The following is a 20,033-nucleotide window of genomic DNA, read 5'->3' as shown; positions in this document are numbered from 1 at the left end:
AAGTCATATTATCTTTATTTATTTTATTTTTCAAGGTTTTCCATTTTGGTCAGCCTGGTGGAATAGATGATGATTTCAGATCAAATTAGATTTACAAGTTTTATATTTCATTTTGATCAAACCCTGTAAAACATCTCTGCAGTCTGAGGGGTAGGTGTATGAATCTGTTAGCAGGTGCTCAATTTTTGCAAACCTATGGGTCTGAGTCCGCACATGCTTAGAATTCTGAAACTTGACACAAAGGTAGGGCTGCTACAGAAATAACTATCCTATGAAAAGTTATCCCTCTTTGCTAATAAAGTTTGACTACTTAAATGAAAAAAATGCATACATTTAATGGTAAATCCACCCATATTTCAGCATATTTATTTACATCACAGCCAGAGCAACTTTCACTTCCAGATTCTTGACAAATGTAGCTCTGTATTGTTCAAACTGTGCTGGAAAGGTAAGGGCTGGATATGCTGGTGGGAATATTTTCACAATAAAAATAAAAGAAAAAAGTAAACTGTGTCGCTGCTGCAATTACAAAGAACGGGTCTAAAAACTGATCCTGTCTTCGACTCAAGTTTGCCTGATAGTTTTGCAAATCATCTTCTACAGAAATTTATATTCCAAGATGTGCTTTTTATGCTTTATGTAAATTCAAGAAACAGAGCCTAAATATATGAACACTGAAAAGAAAATCAATCAGTGTTGTCTGACTTTGGTGAGATGTGTAGAGGATTCTCTGTCCTTCCCAGCTGTGGCACTGAGATGAAGGTGGCAAGCAGTGGGAGGGTGTTAGTTCGGATGCAGGAGGTGGCAAGTGATCGAACACTGGAAGTCATAGATCTTTTTTTTATTTATTCAGGGAAAACTGAAAGCATCTAATCAAAGATGTTTCTTTTATCTGACATATTTAGTAAAGTAATTACATTTATAGAAATTTCTATGGACCGCAGAACCAGTAGGGCCGTTAGGGAACGGAGCTCAAGCATTTTTTCAGCATCTTGTGTGCAAAAAAGGGAAGGGAACAACAACTCCTAAAATAAAGTAAAATTTACAAAGCTATAGTCTGTCATTAAATGCACCAATGCACAGCCTATTAAAATCAACAAACAAGTCTTTTAAATGTATTGGCTGATAGAGTCATGTGACATTAAACAATAACAACAAAAAAGCACTTTTCATGGTTGTCATAAAAGTATCTTGTATCAACATATTTTTCCAATTCTTTTTAACTTCACCATACATAACATCTAGTCATGATTCTAGTCACCTACCACCTCCACAGAGTCAAGTGAGCAGCCCAGGACAGAGCTGGCCCTTCTGACCAGTTTGTTCAGTCTCTTCCTGTCCCGCTCTGTGGTGCCAGGGGCCCAGCAGACGACAGAGGAGAGGATGGCAGAGGCTACCACAGAGTCATAAAAAGTCCTGAGCAAAGGCCTGCACACTCCAAAGGACCTCAGTCTACTCAGGAGGTTGAGACAACTCTGGCCCTTCCTGCACAGGGTGTTGGTGTTATGGGACCAGTCCAGATTATAGTTGAGGTGAACACCCAGGTACTCAAAACTGTTAACTGACTCAATGTCCTCCCCCTGGATGTTCACTGGTGAGTTAGGTGGTGTCCTTCTCCTGAAGTCTATCACCATCTCCTTCGTATAACTGGTGTTCAAGCACAGGTGGTTGCGCTCACACCAGTCCACAAAGTCTATGATGTATTCAGCTCGTTCCCCTCAGACACACAGCCCATAATGGCTGAGTCGTCAAAGAACTTCTGGAGATGACAGCTGTCCTTGCTGTAGGTGAAGTCTGAGATGTAAAGGGTGAAAAGAAATGGTGACAGGATAGTACCCTGCAGGGCCCCAGTGCTGCAGACTACCACCTCTGACTCACAGCTGTGCAACCTCATGTACTGTGGCCGGTCAGTAAGGTAATCAATGGTCGCAAGGTGTCCATCCACTCCCGTGTCCTAAAGCTTCCCCTGCTGCAGCGCCGGTCTGATGGTGTCGAAAACACTAGAGAAGTCAAAGAACATAACTCTCACAGCGCACCCGGCGGTCTCTAGGTGGTTGAGCACGCCCTGCAGCAGGTAGATGACAGCATGCTCTACCCCAATGTTGGGCCTGTAGACAAACTGCAGTGGGTCCAAAGTGGGGCTCACCACAGTGCGGAGGTGGGTGAGGATGAGCCTCTCCACTGTCTTCATCAGGTGGGAGGTCCAGGCGACTGGTCTGTAGTGGGCCGATTCCTTGGTATGCGTTGTTTTAGAAACCGGAACCACACAGGAGGTCTTCCACAGGACAGGGACCTTCTCCAGACTGAGGCTCAGGTTGTACATGTGGCTGAGGACCTCACAGAGCTGGTCTGCACAGGTCTTCAGCAGCCAGGGACTGATGTCGTCAGGTCCTGCAGCTTCAGCCGCCTGAGCTCTTTCCTCACCTGGTCTAATATGAGGGAGAGGTGGAAGTAGCAGCTCTGTGCGAGCTGCTCCTCCGGGATGCTGTGTCTGGATTTGGGTGACTGCGCTGTGGACCCGCTCACATGGCGGCAGCAGCAGCCGAGGGCAAGGGTGTACACGCAAAACACTATTACGTGCCCAAACTCCCTCAGGAGGTAGCAAGGCCGCATGCCCACAATAAGTAACTCCCAGGTGCAGAGCTGCTCCTTCATGTGGAAATGCTTCCCCGTTACACCACCTCTCATTCACAAAAAGCACCAGCCCTCCTCCTTTCTTCTTATAGTGCAATAAGAATATTTTCACTTTGTGGAAAACACTAAAACATGACATTGTGAAGGGATTCAACATAAGGGCAAGTATTGCAATTTGATTTCTATTTCTAAGTTTGTTTAGTCTCATCATAAAAAAACAGCAATTTGAATTGATAGCGAAAACAAAAGGGCACAACAAAGAAATATGGCTGTGTTTGGTTAAAAATGAAACATCTGAAAAAATAAAATCATGACAAATTAAAATTCAACCCAAGCACACAGCCTGGCCAAATTTATAACATTTTCACAATTTCATAAGGAATGCAAGATTAATATTAAACCAAATAAATTGTTTGACATGAAGAAATCATCATTGCATCACTAACCTATTTTTTTTAGAAATAAAATTATGGTTTCAAAAATTTCAACTCTTAGCAATTCTAGGATCAGCAAAGAATTATCCAGTTTAAGTTTGATCGGTTTAAGTGTTTTAGATTTGGGGCCAGATGTAGTCTCGATTCATGTAAAATTAAAACTGTGAGGCAACCCTTTTGTTTAGCACAGATAGGAAGCTAAAAATCAGATGACAAATTCAGTGTTGTTAGCGAGTCACACTGTTTTCAGAATTCGACACAAATTATTGGTGTCCTTTCTTTTACTCCGTCACTGTTTCTTTTTTCCACCAACTACCAAACTGAATGATTCAAAGTGTTGGAGGCTTCATAAAAGGCTCAGAGAACTCATTGTTGACAGTCAGGAGGAGAAGTATTAATCAGTGGACACAACTCAAGCACAATTTGTGTTTAATCTACAGGACACCTCGCCTAAATCATTCATCTTCATAATTGCTTATGATTATTTCGCTAGAGCATCTCACATGCTGACAGCAACAAGATGGCGCTTTATAATACCATCTTTACCTGTAACAAATCTGTAACATTTCCTGCCTTACCCTTCTTACAGTTTAAAGGGTTATAATGAGATACCTCAAAAAGTGACCAGACTGTATGGAGCATACAGTACAGAGTAGCACTGTGTTCCCCTCTCAACCCTACCTGTTGACAGGCTAGTACACCTTTCCATCACTTACAAGAGAGATGAATGTGGCATGAAGACGATCAGCTGGTGGCTCTGCTGAGGTGTTCAGGAAGCCATGGTTGCTTAGATAGCACCCTTCAGGTCATCTACAGGGGTTGGACAATGAAACTGAAACACCTGGTTTTAGACCACAATAATTTATTAGTATAGTGTAGGGCCTCCTTTTGCGGCCAATACAGCATCAATTCGTCTTGGGAATGACATATACAAGTCCTGCACAGTGGTCAGAGGGATTTTAAGCCATTCTTCTTGCAGGATAGTGGCTAGGTCACTACGTGATACTGGTGGAGGAAAATGTTTCCTGACTCGCTCCTTCAAAACACCCCAAAGTGGCTCAATAATATTTAGATCTGGTGACTGTGCAGGCCATGGGAGATGTTCAACTTCACTTTCATGTTCATCAAACCAATCTTTCACCAGTCTTGCTGTGTGTATTGGTGCATTGTCATCCTGATACACGGCACCGTCTTCAGGATACAATGTTTGAACCATTGGATGCACATGGTCCTCAAGAATTGTTCGGTAGACCTTGTCAGTGACGCGCCCATCTAGCACAAGTATTGGGCCAAGGGAATGCCATGATATGGCAGCCCAAACCATCACTGATCCACCCCCATGCTTCACTCTGGGCATGCAACAGTCTGGGTGGTACGCTTCTTTGGGGCTTCTCCACACCGTAACTCTCCTGGATGTGGGGAAAACAGTAAAGGTGGACTCATCAGAGAACAACACATGTTTCACATTGTCCACAGCCCGAGATTTGCGCTCCTTGCACCATCGAAACCGACATTTGGCATTGGCATGAGTGACCAAAGGTTTGGCTATAGCAGCCCGGCCGTGTATATTGACCCTGTGGAGCTCCCGACGGACAGTTCTGGTGGAAACAGGAGAGTTGAGGTGCACATTTAATTCTGCCGTGATTTGGGCAGCCGTGGTTTTATGTTTTTTGGATACAATCCAGGTTAGCACCAGAACATCCCTTTCAGACAGCTTCCTCTTGCGTCCACAGTTAATCCTGTTGGATGTGGTTCGTCCTTCTTGGTGGTATGCTGACATTACCCTGGATACCGTGGCTCTTCATACATCACAAAGACTTGCTGTCTTGGTCACAGAGGCGCCAGCAAGACGTGCACCAACAATTTGTCCTCTTTTGAACTCTGATATGTCACCCATAATGTTGTGTGCATTTCAATATTTTGAGCAAAACTGTGCTCTTACCCTGCTAATTGAACCTTCACACTCTGCTCTTACTGGTGCAATGTGCAATCAATGAAGACTGGCTACCAGGCTGGTCCAATTTAGCCATGAAACCTCCCACACTAAAATAACTGGTGTTTCAGTTTCATTGTCCAACCCCTGTACATTGTTCGTTCTGGAATTGCTCACCTTCCTCTTGACAATACTCCATAGATTATCAATAGTCCAGTTTGCAGGTCAATCCAGGGCAGTGATACCAAGGTAATTAAAGCAAGTATTGGAACTGCTGGCAGTGAAAAGTCCTGCTGAAATATGAAATCAGCATCTTCCGAAGGTTCGTCGGATGGGAAGCATGAAGTGATTTAAAATGTCCAGGTAGACGGCTGCTCTGTGTACAGACTTGACAAAACACCATGGACCAAAAACAGCAGATGATATGGCTCACTGAAACAATAACTGACTGAAAACTTCACACCAGACCTCAAACAGATTCAGTTCTGTGCTTTCCACTCTATAGACTGTACACTTCCTGTAGACTCTAGATCCTTGATTTCCAAATAAAATGTAAAATTTATCATGACTAGAAATAAAAACGTTTCACTACTCAGCAACAGTCCAGTCATTCTGCTGATTCTGTCTCTGGTTTAGAAGTAGCTTAAACCCAGGAAACATGACAGTTGTCGCCCAACGATCTGTGTGTGATGGCTCTTAAAGCTGTGACTGCAGCTGCAGTACACTCCTTGTGATTCTCCCTTTAACTCTTGAAAGGGCATTCCTTCACAATCACCTCAAAGCTTTGGTCATCCCTGTTATTCTTTTGTTTTTCTATCACCATTTTCCTTCCACATAACTGTCCATCAATGTGCTTAAATCTAGGATTCTGTAAACAGTCAACTTCTGCAGCAATTACTCTTTTTTAGCTTACCCTCCTTGTGGGGGGTGTCAGTCACTGTCAGTTGGACAACCATCAGGTCAGCAGTCTTCCATATGAATGTGTTGGCCAGAACATAACATTTCAAGATTAAAAATCTAGAAATGTTATGTTAGAATTTTTATTTGTTATCTGTCATGCAGTTCTCTGACAAACTTAATTTTGGGTTTTCATTACCTGTATGCGACAATCATTGAAATGATCAGAAATGCATGCTTGAAAAGTATTGTTATATGTTAACCTACATATGTAATTTATAATTTATTGAGATGCAGCTGCTCATAAAAAAAAACTGTAACATGTTTTTGTGAAGAAAAAAAAACATTTTTTATCAAAATAAGAAGATTGACAAATAACTGATTGGATCAAAAGGTGTTGTTGAAAATATGAAAAAGAAAAACGTAAGGGGAATTAAATCTCCTGTTTCCCCAGTAATGGCTCTTCTTAATAAATTGGTTTCATTTTTTTTACTGGATTATTGAAACAAATAAACTTTTTCAAAGTCCGCTCTTGGGACAGGAGTTAGGTTTAGGCAATACAAATCAAGGAAAATGAATGGAAGTAACTGAAAAGTCCTTGTAAAGATAGTAAAACATGGATATGTGTGTGTGTGTGTGTACGTGGATCTTACCACTAGGGTTGAACTGCATGCAGGATATGGGTTTGTCATGTGCTGGAAAGTGAGCCACCACTCCCTCTCCATCCGAGTCCTCACTCACCAGGACCTGTGGTGTATACACACATGGATACAGATTCAAAATCATTTTCTGACCACAGCAGCAATAAACAGAAAACGGGACTTCCCCCTGTTCAAGGATTTCTGTTGACATTTTGAGCTTGGTGTGAAATCACCACAGTACTGAAAACTCTTCTTTGCAATCCCAACCCTTGAGCTGTTTTAGTTATATTCCATCACCATCTCTTAGATAAACACGACACTTTAAAAGGAATTATGTGACTTTTTAAAAAATCTTCTTGTACTGCTCCAAAAAAATGACAACTCATAATCTAAACTGCATTTTAACGAATCTTGTGTATTCATTGCTGTCACAACACAGAGAAGAATATATACAAGTTTACTGTGGCAACTATATCCTGATATTATACTTTAATATTACATAAAACTGCTCCTGAAGTTCAGTAAAAAGTCTGCTTTCAAAATCAAGAAACTAAGGTATATGGTTTAATGAAGAAAGGAGGTCAGAAAGAAAAGAAAGAAGCAGCTGACATGAAGCAGTGATGCTTGAGCCTTTTGAAACAACAGTGTCCTCTGGAGAACTGAGAGAGGGGAGTGAGTGTGACCATGTACCACAAACCTTCTTAAAATTAGGACTTTCAAAGCCTAGAGGAGATGGGATTATTTAGGATTTCCCCAAGACCATCACTGTTGGCTTACTAGTCCCCTCACACTCTCTTTCACCCCTGGTTTAAACTTCTGTTCTTTTGTTGACTGGCCGACTCAGTCTTCATGGTTAGTGTACAGTTACAGTGTGTCACTTAATGACAGAGAGCAGGCTTGCTTCTAATGGCCTGAGTCTGACTTAGATGCCTGCACACAAACTACAGGCTGAATATAGTGTCATTGGGGAGGCAATAAGTGTGTGTGTGTGTGTGTGTGTGTGTGTGTGTAGGCAATATTTGTGACAGATGTATTATGCAAGCTCCCACGGCTCATTAAAGATGTGACGGCTTCTGAGCTTTGATTAATTATAATATGGTAAAGCTGAGGAGAAATAAAGGCATAAAAACGCTCAGCTTTTCTGTTGACATTATGAAAGCAACTGGTATGGTTCAAACTGTTATCATATATTACGACTGACCCTGATTCAATTGGGCTACATATGCAGTCATGTACATAAAACAGAGGGTCTGTATGGAATGCTGCAGTGCTGGACCATCCTTGAAAACCCTTAAATTCCTTTTTACAACAAATTTTTCTTACATAAAATCACAAATCCATCCATCCATCTATTTATGTCCCAGAGTCATGTAGCTGGGGCTAAGACCTCCCTCATCAAAGTCTAGTCCCAAATCTAACTGAGATTACAGATCCTTCTCCACCTAATCAGACTAAACCTGAGCTATTTTGCAAAGAAAAAAAGAGACTAAATTTAGTCCGAGACATTTTTAAGAGGCCTGTGTTTCATTAGCTGACCTGTCCTTCGCCAACACTGTCTGTGTCAATGATGGTAATCACGCCAGGACTATGGGGGGTGCGACGACTTGCACTGTGAGTTGTTCCCTCTTCGTCTGGTGTGCCTGCCGGTAAGGTGCCGGCCAGCTGGGTAACAACTTTGCTCACAATTGTTAGGCCTGTTTTTAAAGTCTGAAAATGTAAAAAAAAAAATAAAAGGAAACTTCATTAGAACCAATATGAAAAATCCCACACCATATACAAAACTAAAATCCAAGCTCAAAAGTACAAGGTTCTGTGTGCAATACCATCTGTGTGGCTGCATACAACATGCTCACTTGATGGCTACTGGTAACTTGTAGTGCTGATTATTTGTAGCCCTGCTGCCACAAGAGACTGCAACGTGTGTGAGAGAGGCTCCTCTGTGTCAGCTTAAGGTCCAGTCAGGGTGTCTGGCTCAAACACACCTCTGTGGCTCAATTGAGGGAAATGGATAGTGCTGCTTAAGTGGAGTCTATCTCACGTACTACACTGTCTTAGTCTAATGGAGTACAATGCATGTGACTGGGTGTCTGTGTGTGTGTAAGCGCCAAAGGGGCCCTGGAGAGCCTAATCAAGCATTCAGACTAGGCGGCCCTGTCAATACACCATGGCGCCTCGAGTTTGTTGGGTCTGAGGATCACCTACTGTCTCTCTTTGCCACTTGGCCAGGCACACTAACAGTCTCTGCTGCCTGGGTGCATTTGCGTGTGTAAAATGTAAGAAACACCATCAATTATTAAGAGAGGCATTTGGCCTCTAATTGATCAACACTAATGTGTTTTCTAATCACTGCAGCTGTGGAGTTCTCCGTGGTAGTCCAAACAGGGGCTATTGATTTAATTTGGGGGGGTTTGGGGAGGCGACAGTCAGATGGTTGACAAAAAACACATGCACAGCTTGATGTCGCCATCGGAGCACATTTCAATTTAATTTATGCAAAAGGTCCTTCTCAATCATATGCAAAGAAGTCATCAGCAAAGGGCCTGATGACACTCAGAGTGCCTGCAGGACAGAAAGAACTGCACAGCCGCTCAGAGTTCTTGCTATCTCTCTTTAATCTTTCTCATAAACAAAGGCCATTACACTTTAATGCTCCCCCCTTCCCCCCTTCTGTGCCTCTGTCTCTGGACATCAGCCCACAGAGCCAGCGTGTCGCGCCACGAGCCAGAATGAGATACCTTGTCATCCATATTGAGATATATGGTTCTAAATGAGGAGAGTGTGCGCGTGCAAAATGCCTGTCTTCATATCAATAGCCCCAGTTGTTGTACAACCTACCACAGCCCTGCTAACCTCCTGATGACAAAGGTCTTTCTCATGGTAGTGACAGAACTTATACACTCGCTATTAGAAACATTCAGTCTTTGTAAATAAATTTGTGTCTTTGTGTAACTAAATAACGAAACAGACCAGAATTCCCCCAAGAAAAAAGCTAATTAACATATGTTGGGCAGTGACTAAATTATGCCAGGAATGAATTTAACCTAGGATCAGAGGTGGGCCGTTAGTGACTCATGTCAGAGGCACTCCTCTGGGGAGACAAGTGACCCAAGACCAATGGCGAGAAGTAGATTACAGGGTGAACAAAAAATGGGCCGGTTGAAGAAGTGTCTCATAAGCTTAGACCCAGTCAGCCAGGAACAGCCAGGCAGATCCAATGTCAATAGATTTACAGATGGTGGAGGCAGAGCTGGAAATACTGTCCTCTTTGCAGTTTTATTAAACATGAGTTTAAAACTAATGATAGCAACACCAACAGAAGATTTCTTTAAAAGTAGGTTTAAATGCATTAAAGTGTAAACCCTGTGGTACAGAAAAGGCTATTATGCACTCCACTAAAACACAGGAAGAAAGCAAATCTTTTAGAATAAAGGTGATAAAAATAATCATATACTGTTACTTGCAAAGGTATTCATGTCCTTCTTACTTCCCACATTTTGTCTTAATACAACCATACACCTCAATGTATCTTATTGGGATTTTATGTAAGCATTCAACACGAAGCAGATTAGAATTAGCTAGTATTACTGCTGACATTAAATCAACACTACATGAAAGACAAGGGTGTGCTTACTTTGGCAGCATTGATCACTGTAGCTGTATAGGACTGTGTGTTGTCACCACAGGCTCCTCCATGAGACTGGTGACATCTTATTAACTGCCAGAAAGACAAATTTACAAAGAAATAAGGGTATATACATCGAGTCTGCTGGAGATAGGCAAAAAGAAAAATTAGGAGAAATTAATTCAGACATTTAAAGGGTTGGACTCTGAACCATTGCTGAATTGGTTTTGTTAGCCAGTCTCCACTGATTTAATTTCAAGCACAACATCACTTGAAAAGGCCCGCACTGGTCATGCTCCTACTGTTTAAAAAGCTACATTCTGTCATTTCAGAAAATCCTCGGATAGTCACACAAACGGTGGTCCCATCTGTCAATTACTTGAGTGGCCCAGCACCAAAACACAGTTATGCATTAAATGTATTGCAAAATCCACAGCAGAACATTCTGGTTTTTGTAAATACTTAACAATCCCATTAAACAGAAAATGCCTGCGCATCTGTTGATTTTCAAAAATGTTATCATCTGTAGTGGACTCTTCTTGGAATGAGTTGTTTATCCATACAGATTAAAGAAGCAGAAAACAGATAAAAAGCATTTTATTTTTAGGGTAAATATGTCGCTTCTCTGAGATAAGGCAATTCTGTTACAAGATGAATGTGTGTGTATGTGTAGACCACCTTGTTCTCCGCGTAGGCGAGCCAGCGGTTTCCCAGGGCTATTGGATTGAGGCAGGGACCAGGGCAGGGATAGCAGCCTAAAAACCCACAACAGACTGTTTTACTAAAAATATAACAAGATACAGATTAAATCATAAAAAACATTCATAGGCATTTTGGTAAATAACTCTATTATCCATGTGCTACAAAGGACGAACATGTATCCACTTCCATTAATGTGTTTGTGTGCAGTCTCTTCATTTGAAAGATAAATGGGAGTTTAATGACGGTGACGTGTCCAGCGTGTCTGTTGGGGGTGCAAAGCATGACCTAATGGAGTCTGTGGTACCCAATAAATTGAGAAAGCCTCCTTTGCTCATTGACCAACACAATAGTCCCTCTAGGGATAAACAAACACACATACACACACCCAACCAAACATGACCTATATATTAGGTTAACAGTGATCACATATGTGTTCAATCACTGTTACAATAATAATAAAAAGTATTTAAATGGCTCAATTTCTCACATATGAGAAATAAAGCCATTTAAACACACAGGTAATATTACAGTTATGCAAAACATAAAACGTTAGAACTCCATGACCTCTCCTTGGACCACTTCTACAATTCTGAAAAGGAAGCGAGACAGTGCAGTTACAACAAGCATGCCAATATTAATGTAAACTGTGTAGTACTGATGTAACATGGTGTGATATTCTATGACAAATACAGGACATTGATTACAATGAAATATGAGACAGGGAGTTAGTATGGACAAATTTATCAACTTTACTGACTTGGAACATTATAGTGGAAAAAGTGACCTATTCAAATCCCCACTTTCAAGGACTGTACAATCTTATTCAGAAGCTGGCAAAATTAAAGGACCCAACAATGTATATCAAATGAGTCACAAAAGACACTGATAAATTTAGCAAGAAATGGCAGTTCCATCAACAGATGTGGGACTAACCCACCTTTTAAATAATGTTTAAGGTCAGAGCTTTCATTATGTTTGTTGTAAATTACTCATTAAAACTAAGATGACTGTGAAAAATAAAAACAGTGCTCACAAAATTTCAGTCTGTTTTTGAAAAATATACTTCTTTCCTCTGCCTTTGCCATCATGAGTTTCTAGCCATCACAACACGGTTTTGGCGTTGTTTCAGATGGGGCTTTATAGATGGACACAGAAACTGCTGAACAAGCACTAACACTAGACTAGCATTGGAAGCCATATGAGGGAAAAAGCTGTCATTTAGTCAACCATGAACTCTGTATACCAAAGTGCTTTAAAGTGAAATCTGTGTTTGACAGCTGAGGCTTAGCCCAGATTGGCTCTATAACACGGCAGTGATCCCAAACACAGCAGCAATGATACAACCGAAGGGCTGTAAAAACACAACTTCATTGACCCAATCAAAGCTGGGAAATGCTGTTGCAAAATGTTTAGAAACCTTTGCATCAATTAATTACTATGAACAAATGATTTAAGCAAAGCTAAAATAAAAATGGGCAATGAGAAGAAAAGATGGATGAGGTCTCCTATCAGATAATTAATAAGTCGTTGTTGTTTGGCTGAATAAATAATATGTTTAATATGTTGAGTTGCTGTTCATCTGAGGTTGTATTCATCTTAGATTAGGATACGCTGAACTTCTCATTGTCCAAAAAGGTTAAACCTTATTGTTACTGTTATTAAATAATAATAATTATTAATATTATTATTAAAACACAATACATTTATCACCAATATCCAAAGGGGCACAGATCACTTGTAAAGAGGGAGAAAGAATGAAGAAAAACGTTTGTCATCAGTATCTTTAAGTAAGCTCACACAAAAAACGCAGTGTACAGAAAACAGAGAAAAGCTAAAGATAATAGAAAATATGCACAGGCACACAGTCAGCTAATCTGTGTGCACAGAGGTGTGGGGGAACAATAAATTAGTGCTCAGGCAGCAGAAAAGTTGGAGGCAGACACCATTCTTGTGAGCTGTGCCAGGGAAGGGGCAGATAGGAGGGAAAGGAGGGGCTTGTTGAGGTAAGCCACAAGTGCTGCTGGTAACGCCAGAGAGGCCTTTTGCGCCTTGCCAAGGCTGAGGTTGAGTCAGACAGTGAGATAACGTGTTTGACATCCTGGGTGGAGAAGAGAGGATAGAACATGCAGAGGAGCCAGACATGAATTAAAAGAAGGCAGCTTTTGGAAGTCAAACCTTATAAAAAACCAATGTGCCACTAACTCCCTTACTGTAATTCAACGATTTTCAGAACTAAACATCTGATCTTTAAGTTGAACACAAGTTCTCAACAACCTCATAAAAACATTCAAATAAGGCAACAAAACTAACCAGTATGTTGCGGTCATGACAGGCGATGCTGTAATTTATACACAGAGGTAGTAGTCTATCTCACTGACCACTTTATTCCCCAAAACCAAAAGCAATTCCAATAAAGTTGCTCCAAAGTCCACACACTACTAAACGTAGTGAATGCAGTTCTGTTGAACTGTAGGTGTTTAGTTCAGGAACAACAGAAATGATGTATTGTTGTGTTTAGCTATTTAAAATCAACTTCATTAGTTTTCTATCCATTATATGCATTCAAGCTATTGAAGACTATGTTCACAGACAGTACCTTAAAATGTGCATCACGTGTTTAATGACATACGATCAGTCCTATGTTCAAATAAACTGTCTTTATCTGCAACTTTTAATATGTTTAATATGTTCAGCAGCTGTATTAAATCCGGACTCTGTTTGGCTGGGGACTCCAGACTTTCCAGGTCGGAATTTTAACTTCAGTTCCATTCATTTTTTGACTTGGAGTTTGGACATTTTAATTTCCAAGTAAAAATAGAAACATACTATTAAACAAACCAGACTAGTGACAGCAACACAGTAGATTTCAGATGGAGTGTGCACGTGCCAACCACTGCTTCACACATACTCTCCAACTTGGCGAGCATGACTTTGCTTTCCTAAGGAATAACAGCAGTGGATTAACTTCAATGCCTAATTTCGCTGTAGTGTTTTCACACATGACACAGATGTTGAAACAGGAATGGAAGGCATGTCCTTCAATGTGTTCTAATAAAAGGGCCACAAGCTTGTTAGGTCCAGGATAAACCATTCATTTTTAAAACATAACCAGGAAACATTTTTTCAGCATCCTGACAAAACAAATAGCAAAAAATGCTTTATTTCAGTACAAATGCCAATACAAATTCTTTAAAGGGTAAAATATGTAACAGTTTTTAAAACACAAATTATTCAGTTCACTAGTCAAAAGTTAGACAAGGCAGCAGAACAGAGGGACATTATTGATTCATGGTGTAGTTGCTTTGTTGTTGAGAGATCCAACTTACCTGGATTCAGAGCAGAAACACAAGCATGAACGCAACACTAAGTGCTTTCAAAAAATATGACACACCACCATGTCTCCAGAGAAGCAGCGGACATGCAGTGGCAGAATGGCTTATCCAAAACAGATCCCAGAACATCACAGGACCCATTGTTTACTGCTTTTATGGACCCAACAGACCAAATAACGTTATGAAAAAGAGGCCCCTGCATTCAGAAACGATTAATAACTATTGAGCATGTTTGGTTTCCTGTTGCCCAGACGCTGATAGGGAAGGCAGGCAGACAACGAGGAGACACATTAAAGCCTGTCGGTAAGGTCAGTTTACTCCAGTCAATGACTTAAGTGGACAGCGATGGCCTTGTAATAGTCTGGTCTTTCTTTCACAGCCTCCTTAAGCAGAACATGAAGGTACAGCAAACAGGATAAAAGACTAATGCCGTAAACAGTATCACTGTGAGGTCTCAGATGATGTTTCAGGAAAAAGGGCTTGAGTGCACCACTACAACAAATCTTGGTGACATGTAAAAAGTTAAGCACATGTTAGCATTCTCTTCTCTTACAATGAAAGATTGTAAGTAGCAAGGTAGCAAAAATGTAAGGCAGGACCATTTAACACAAGAGGACACATTCTTGGGGACAACAACAAAGAAGGAAAAGTAAAATTAAATCTAAACTTTGGAACTCTGCATGATTAGATCTTAGTCTATTCAATGATTCAGTGATACCTATAAACTGTGAGGGTTCTTCCACTGCCTTCCTGAGGACTTGGTCAAGCCAACCTAAGGTGTGTTCAGGATCTATGATTTATTGCAAGATTCTGTAGGAACAGAACATCTTGGCAAAGTGAGCTTTTAGACTGTATCACACAAAAGTTTAATTTCTATTTAATTATTTTTTGCTGTTTTCAAGAGAAACCACATTATAGTTGATCAGAGAGATACTTAAGGAATTGCTGAAAAATACCTGAAGGTGTTACCATATAAATTATTTTCTAAATAAAGGATATGAATAAATAATAACCTTAAAAAGCTAAAATCTAATGTCTTGGATGAAGTATAAAGCCCATTTAGCTCTGCAGCTAACTCCCCGCTAACTGGTTCAGTTATAGGTGCGAACGGAAACACAAAGCTCCAACAACAATCAAAACAAGATCATCCGTAGAGGAAACCCACCCATAAAATCTCCAAGGATACAATAATATTTTCCAGACTAAATAGTTTACACCCACAGTCTTTATGATCCAGTTTAATTGAACTTTTAGGTCCAAAAAATAGTTTTACAGTGTAATCCTTCAGTTCAATTCTACAAAACTATTTCAAAGGCAACAAGTGTGGCTGACATCAATCATGTCGCCCCATTTAAATAAGTAAGCAACATCCATTAACAAAGACATGGGAATTAGAACAAAATGGAAACTTTCATTAATAAACAGCATCAGTCAACAATGCTGTAACATCAGCACCTGACTAATAAAAAGGAACCAATATTTCTACCAAATAACTGCTATACCTGGCCTTCTATACAATATTCAATATATACATTCAAGATTGGGATTTTAAGCTCTCTAAAATGTGTTTCTGTGTACAGTGGGGTTATCATTTCAAAAACGATGATGCCACTTTTCTTGTTTCTATTTCTAAGCAAACAGAGGTTGATGTCGCCATCCAGTTTATTCTAACTGATTTCATTTATTCTGAAAGAATCAAGGTCAAAGGAGAGATCCGGATGTAATTATAAGGTAAGGTAATTAATAACGGTACAACAAACAACTACTGGAACATTTAAAATAAGCTTTTTTTGGTTTTGTTTTCCATAAAGGTAAATGGGACTCCTTTTTATAGTCTTGATAAGGCAGGGGGAGTTTTTTTATTTAATTTGCTGGTTTCTACAGAGTTCAGGATTTAAATATGAAATCTGCCAAAAAAAACAACAAGACAAAAAAGATAATGGAGGATTTAAGGAAGGAAAGGAAAAAGACCAGAAGGTTGAACGAAAGACTGAAAGAAAGGTCTGTCAGACGACTTGAAAAGATGGGAAAAAGGGGAAAGAATGGAAGTAACGATTTAAACAATTAAAGAAAGGAAAGTTTAAAATAGGGGGAATTAAAGGGAGGCATGATTTAAGGAAGGACTGAAAGATTGAGGGAAGAAATGAGGAAAGAATGGATTAAAGAGAGGGTTGATGGGAAGAAAAAATTTAACTAAAGAAAGGATGGGTGGAGGGAGGCAGGAAATAGAGAAGTAACATTGGGAGAAGTTACATCGTTTGCGTCTGCAAATAATTTTCATTCTCTTTTTTTGTTTTATTATAAAATACTTTTTTTCCAGACTACAGAGCAACACAGGAGCTAATTTCATTGTGGCATAGGATCACGCCCCAAAAAGAAATCTAAACTTCCAGTGTGGTTTCCAGTGAGTGTTTAAGGCAAATGTCAAATAAGCTGTTTGTGAGAGAATTTAAATTGCTTTTGTCCTTCTGAGGTGACAGGTCAGACGGATCGTCACCTCAGAAGGACAAAAGCAATTTAAATTCTCTCACACTGTTCCAGCACTACAAATCTTCTGGGGAAAATATCTACATTTTTTTCAGATGGCCAGGTTTTGCTCTTTTGTTTGCCCTATTCAGAGATCTTTCAGAAATAAACAGTGTCTCCAAACCAAGAGTATGCATGGTATGCAGGTTGCAGCATTTAACACAATAACCACTACCTCCTAAAATACTATTAATTGCCTTGGAGAAGTATAGACCAGATGCAATCACTTATAAAAACATATATGTTTAAATGAAGTTGGAATTGGAATTGAAAACTAAAATTGGTTGTCAATTAAAAATGTAACAGAGGGTGAATGTCTTCCACAAAAACAGAAATGATCTAACAGATAAATTGTGTTCATAACCATTTTACACTGTATGCGATCTTACTTGTAACAAAAAACTTCTTGGTGAAAGTGCAGCTGTCAAAGGCTGCGATTTTCTCTTGAAGGCTCACCACAAGAATACTGTCAAACAAAGAAGACTGTTAATATGACGCATTGAAATATGTCACATCTGAGAAAAGTGTAGTTTTCTGTTCATTAATGAGACCTACTGTTTGTTGCAGTGGAGATCATAGATTGGTGTCTTGAACTGAATGGATTTAACCATTTCGCCTGTCCGTAAAGAATACAGGTCAGCACAACAATAAGGGGGGCTTGTTCTGAAAACAGAAAAACAAAAACACATGTTAAAAATATAAAGCAAATATTATTTTAATATTAAACATTCAAAATATTTCAAGGCTCAAACTATAGTTCTGAAAGTTGGGCTTAGGGTCCTGCATTGATTGAAAAACCTAAATCTGCATTGGTTGAAAAACCTAAATCAGGGGAAATGATCTCAGGAAAAATGCCATAGTATTCCCATGGATTAAAAAGAGTATAATGGCAGTTTGATTTGACTTAGATTTCTTTGTTTATTTGGCTTATTAGCACAGTTTGCATAATTCAAGCAGAGATTCCCTGGTAACAAGTCTCCACCCATAAAAAGTCTTAGTTTCACATTCAGTTCTAGTATCCTGCATGCCGAGGTGAGGAAAGCATCTTCTCAAATAGCTTGACAGTAAGTAATGTTACCATTGGGTCATGTCGCAGTTGCATTGGTTCTGTACCAGTGGTGCATATGTGCAGTACACATGGCGTATGAGAGCTGTGGCTCCCATATGACAGAATGTTTTTAATCATGTCCCAAAACATCTGTGGCAGTATGGATTAAATGGTGATCAAACTCATGACGCTACAGTGTTAAATGCCTAGGAAGCAAATGTGGAAGCATTATTTTCTTATGGTCTCATATATTTTAACAACATATAAACAAAAGGCTGCTATCCACTGATATGATTGGGGTATTCAGTAAATTCTGTAGCAGTGGTGCTTAAGTGCACAATGCATGGCATTTTTTAAGTTGTGAAGCTCATGTCATTGAGACATCCAATAAATGTGTGGTTGCTTGGCTTGGCTGGAATAAATGCTCTACAGTACAAGAATAGTACAAGAATCCCAAATTCAAAAGGAACTCTTATGTAGTGCATATTGTGGTACCCTTTTTAACAGTCTGAACAACATCAGCTCTCCTTTAATTTTGAAATACATTGCCTTGTACATCAACGAGGCTTGGTCATCCACGACCCGGGCACCAGTTGACACATCCGCCTTCCCTAAGCTATGTTTAGAAGTTTTCTTCCATTGCTGAATGGGGACGTTCTAACAAAGGCTGAATACTTGTTACCGAAAATGTTCCAAAAAAATCAGGTGTAATTTAAGAAGCTATGTAAAGTTGTTCCTTTTCCTTGCCAAAGGCCAAACCATTCTGATTGATTAAAGTGTTTGGTTAATGCATTCAACAGAAAACATGGCATACAGAGTTTTTATATAAAGAAATAGACTTCACACAAACATTACTTATTTACAGTTTTTTGATGCACAGTTACAGGGTTATGCACAAAACAACTTTAACATACATTTGAAGCATAAAATATGATTATAACAGTATTTGTTTTCATCATATTCTGCTGCTCTAATCCTGAATGAGAGTTTTCAAAGTGAGAGTGAGACATATGTGGCCCAAAAGGAAAGGAAATGCTTTGACATAAAACACATTTAGGAAAGGTCTTTCAATCATCAGAGCAAAGAAATGAGTTGCATGACCAAGCTTCTCCAACAGCAGGCAGTGGCTGCTGGCTAAGAACAAATGTAGACATAAATCTTAATCAAGAGAGACCCCGCCACCAGTTACCCCCAATCCCAAATGCCCCTTCCCTTTCTTTGTGAGGAAAGCTTCTACTGGTTTTTTGTCCTCCGTCACCCTTGGTGAAGCCTGTAGTGCTGCGCTGGCTGAGACCAACCGGATGAAATAAAAAGATGGTTTTGATTTTAAGCCCTGAATCATAGTAATTTCTTTTAACAATCCATTTATTCTGCTTATACATACAGAGTGGACTCTTTATTTGTCTCAACAGGGACACTTCTTGGACATTTGGAAGACAATGATCAAATCTTAAAAAATTACACAGAAGATCAAAGAACACTAAAGTGTTCCACCAATCACTGAGATTAGACATTCTGCATCTTTGTATAAGAAATTTATAATGAAAAAGCAGATGTCCAGTTGGATCGTGACTGTGGGTTACGGAAGGAAAACCTGGCTGTTTAGAGTTGATCAATGTGGAAAGGTCTTCATTATTGATAGAAGCCAGAGTAAGACACATTTAGAAAATACACTTTACCACCTAACAGCTACTGCCAAATAACTGAGAGAAATCTGCACATTATTCAAATGAGGAGCTCATAATGGCAACCCCGTCTTCCATTACAAGAGTGGGAGGATGTCAGCCCTGGTGAATACTCCGATTGCAGACACTGCACTGCTGACTGACGCCTATTTTACCAGTCACCATAGTCACTGGAATTTAGACGATTTTACAAGATTTAGAGACATTACACATCAAGTGCACCTGAAAGACAGAAAACTGTCCCTCCACTGTAGCAAACAAATGAGCCAAACAAGAATCAACATTTCTGACATGGCTGTAAGAAAGTGTTCGAAGGACAGGTCATAACAACTGGATTCACATGCATCTGACTAAATTAAATGAATCGAAATGAATTAGTTCATGTTCAGTCTCAATACTCTATTTTATTTTTTCTAAATTAAGATTCTTCCATCTATCATCCTATGCACTCAGGCTCCACGGCGAGGTTGGGGTCTAAGACAGGAGTGAGCAGGTAACAGGGTGGGTACCACGATGAAGGCCCAATTTGTTATTGGTGGATGAAAATCATAAAGTATTTAACAATTGAATGCTTTTCCA

General features: G+C 39.7%; 1 protein-coding gene across 4 annotated transcripts in view; it reads right to left on the bottom strand.

Moving 5' to 3' along the window:
• Positions 1-20,033, bottom strand: part of bcas3 (BCAS3 microtubule associated cell migration factor) — a 465,863-nt gene that overhangs the window by 392,634 nt on the left and 53,196 nt on the right. For all 4 annotated transcript variants that reach the window (XR_007042330.1, XM_047391219.1, XM_047391220.1 and 1 more), the window contains exons 8-13: positions 17,277-17,384; positions 17,111-17,187; positions 10,840-10,916; positions 10,171-10,254; positions 8,076-8,246; positions 6,552-6,645 (exon numbers count right to left, since the gene is read on the bottom strand). Coding sequence is in view for 3 of the 4 variants with exons in the window: in XM_047391219.1 (XP_047247175.1) it covers positions 6,552-6,645; positions 8,076-8,246; positions 10,171-10,254; positions 10,840-10,916; positions 17,111-17,187; positions 17,277-17,384 (611 nt within the window). In the remaining variant the exon portion in view is untranslated. The remainder of the gene's footprint in view (positions 1-6,551; positions 6,646-8,075; positions 8,247-10,170; positions 10,255-10,839; positions 10,917-17,110; positions 17,188-17,276; positions 17,385-20,033) is intronic.

The sequence above is a fragment of the Girardinichthys multiradiatus genome, chromosome 18 (genome assembly GCF_021462225.1).
Source record: "Girardinichthys multiradiatus isolate DD_20200921_A chromosome 18, DD_fGirMul_XY1, whole genome shotgun sequence".
NCBI classification, from domain to species: Eukaryota; Metazoa; Chordata; class Actinopteri; order Cyprinodontiformes; family Goodeidae; genus Girardinichthys; species Girardinichthys multiradiatus.
Note: the sequence above shows the minus strand (reverse complement) of the source record. Positions and strands in the feature narration are given on the sequence as shown.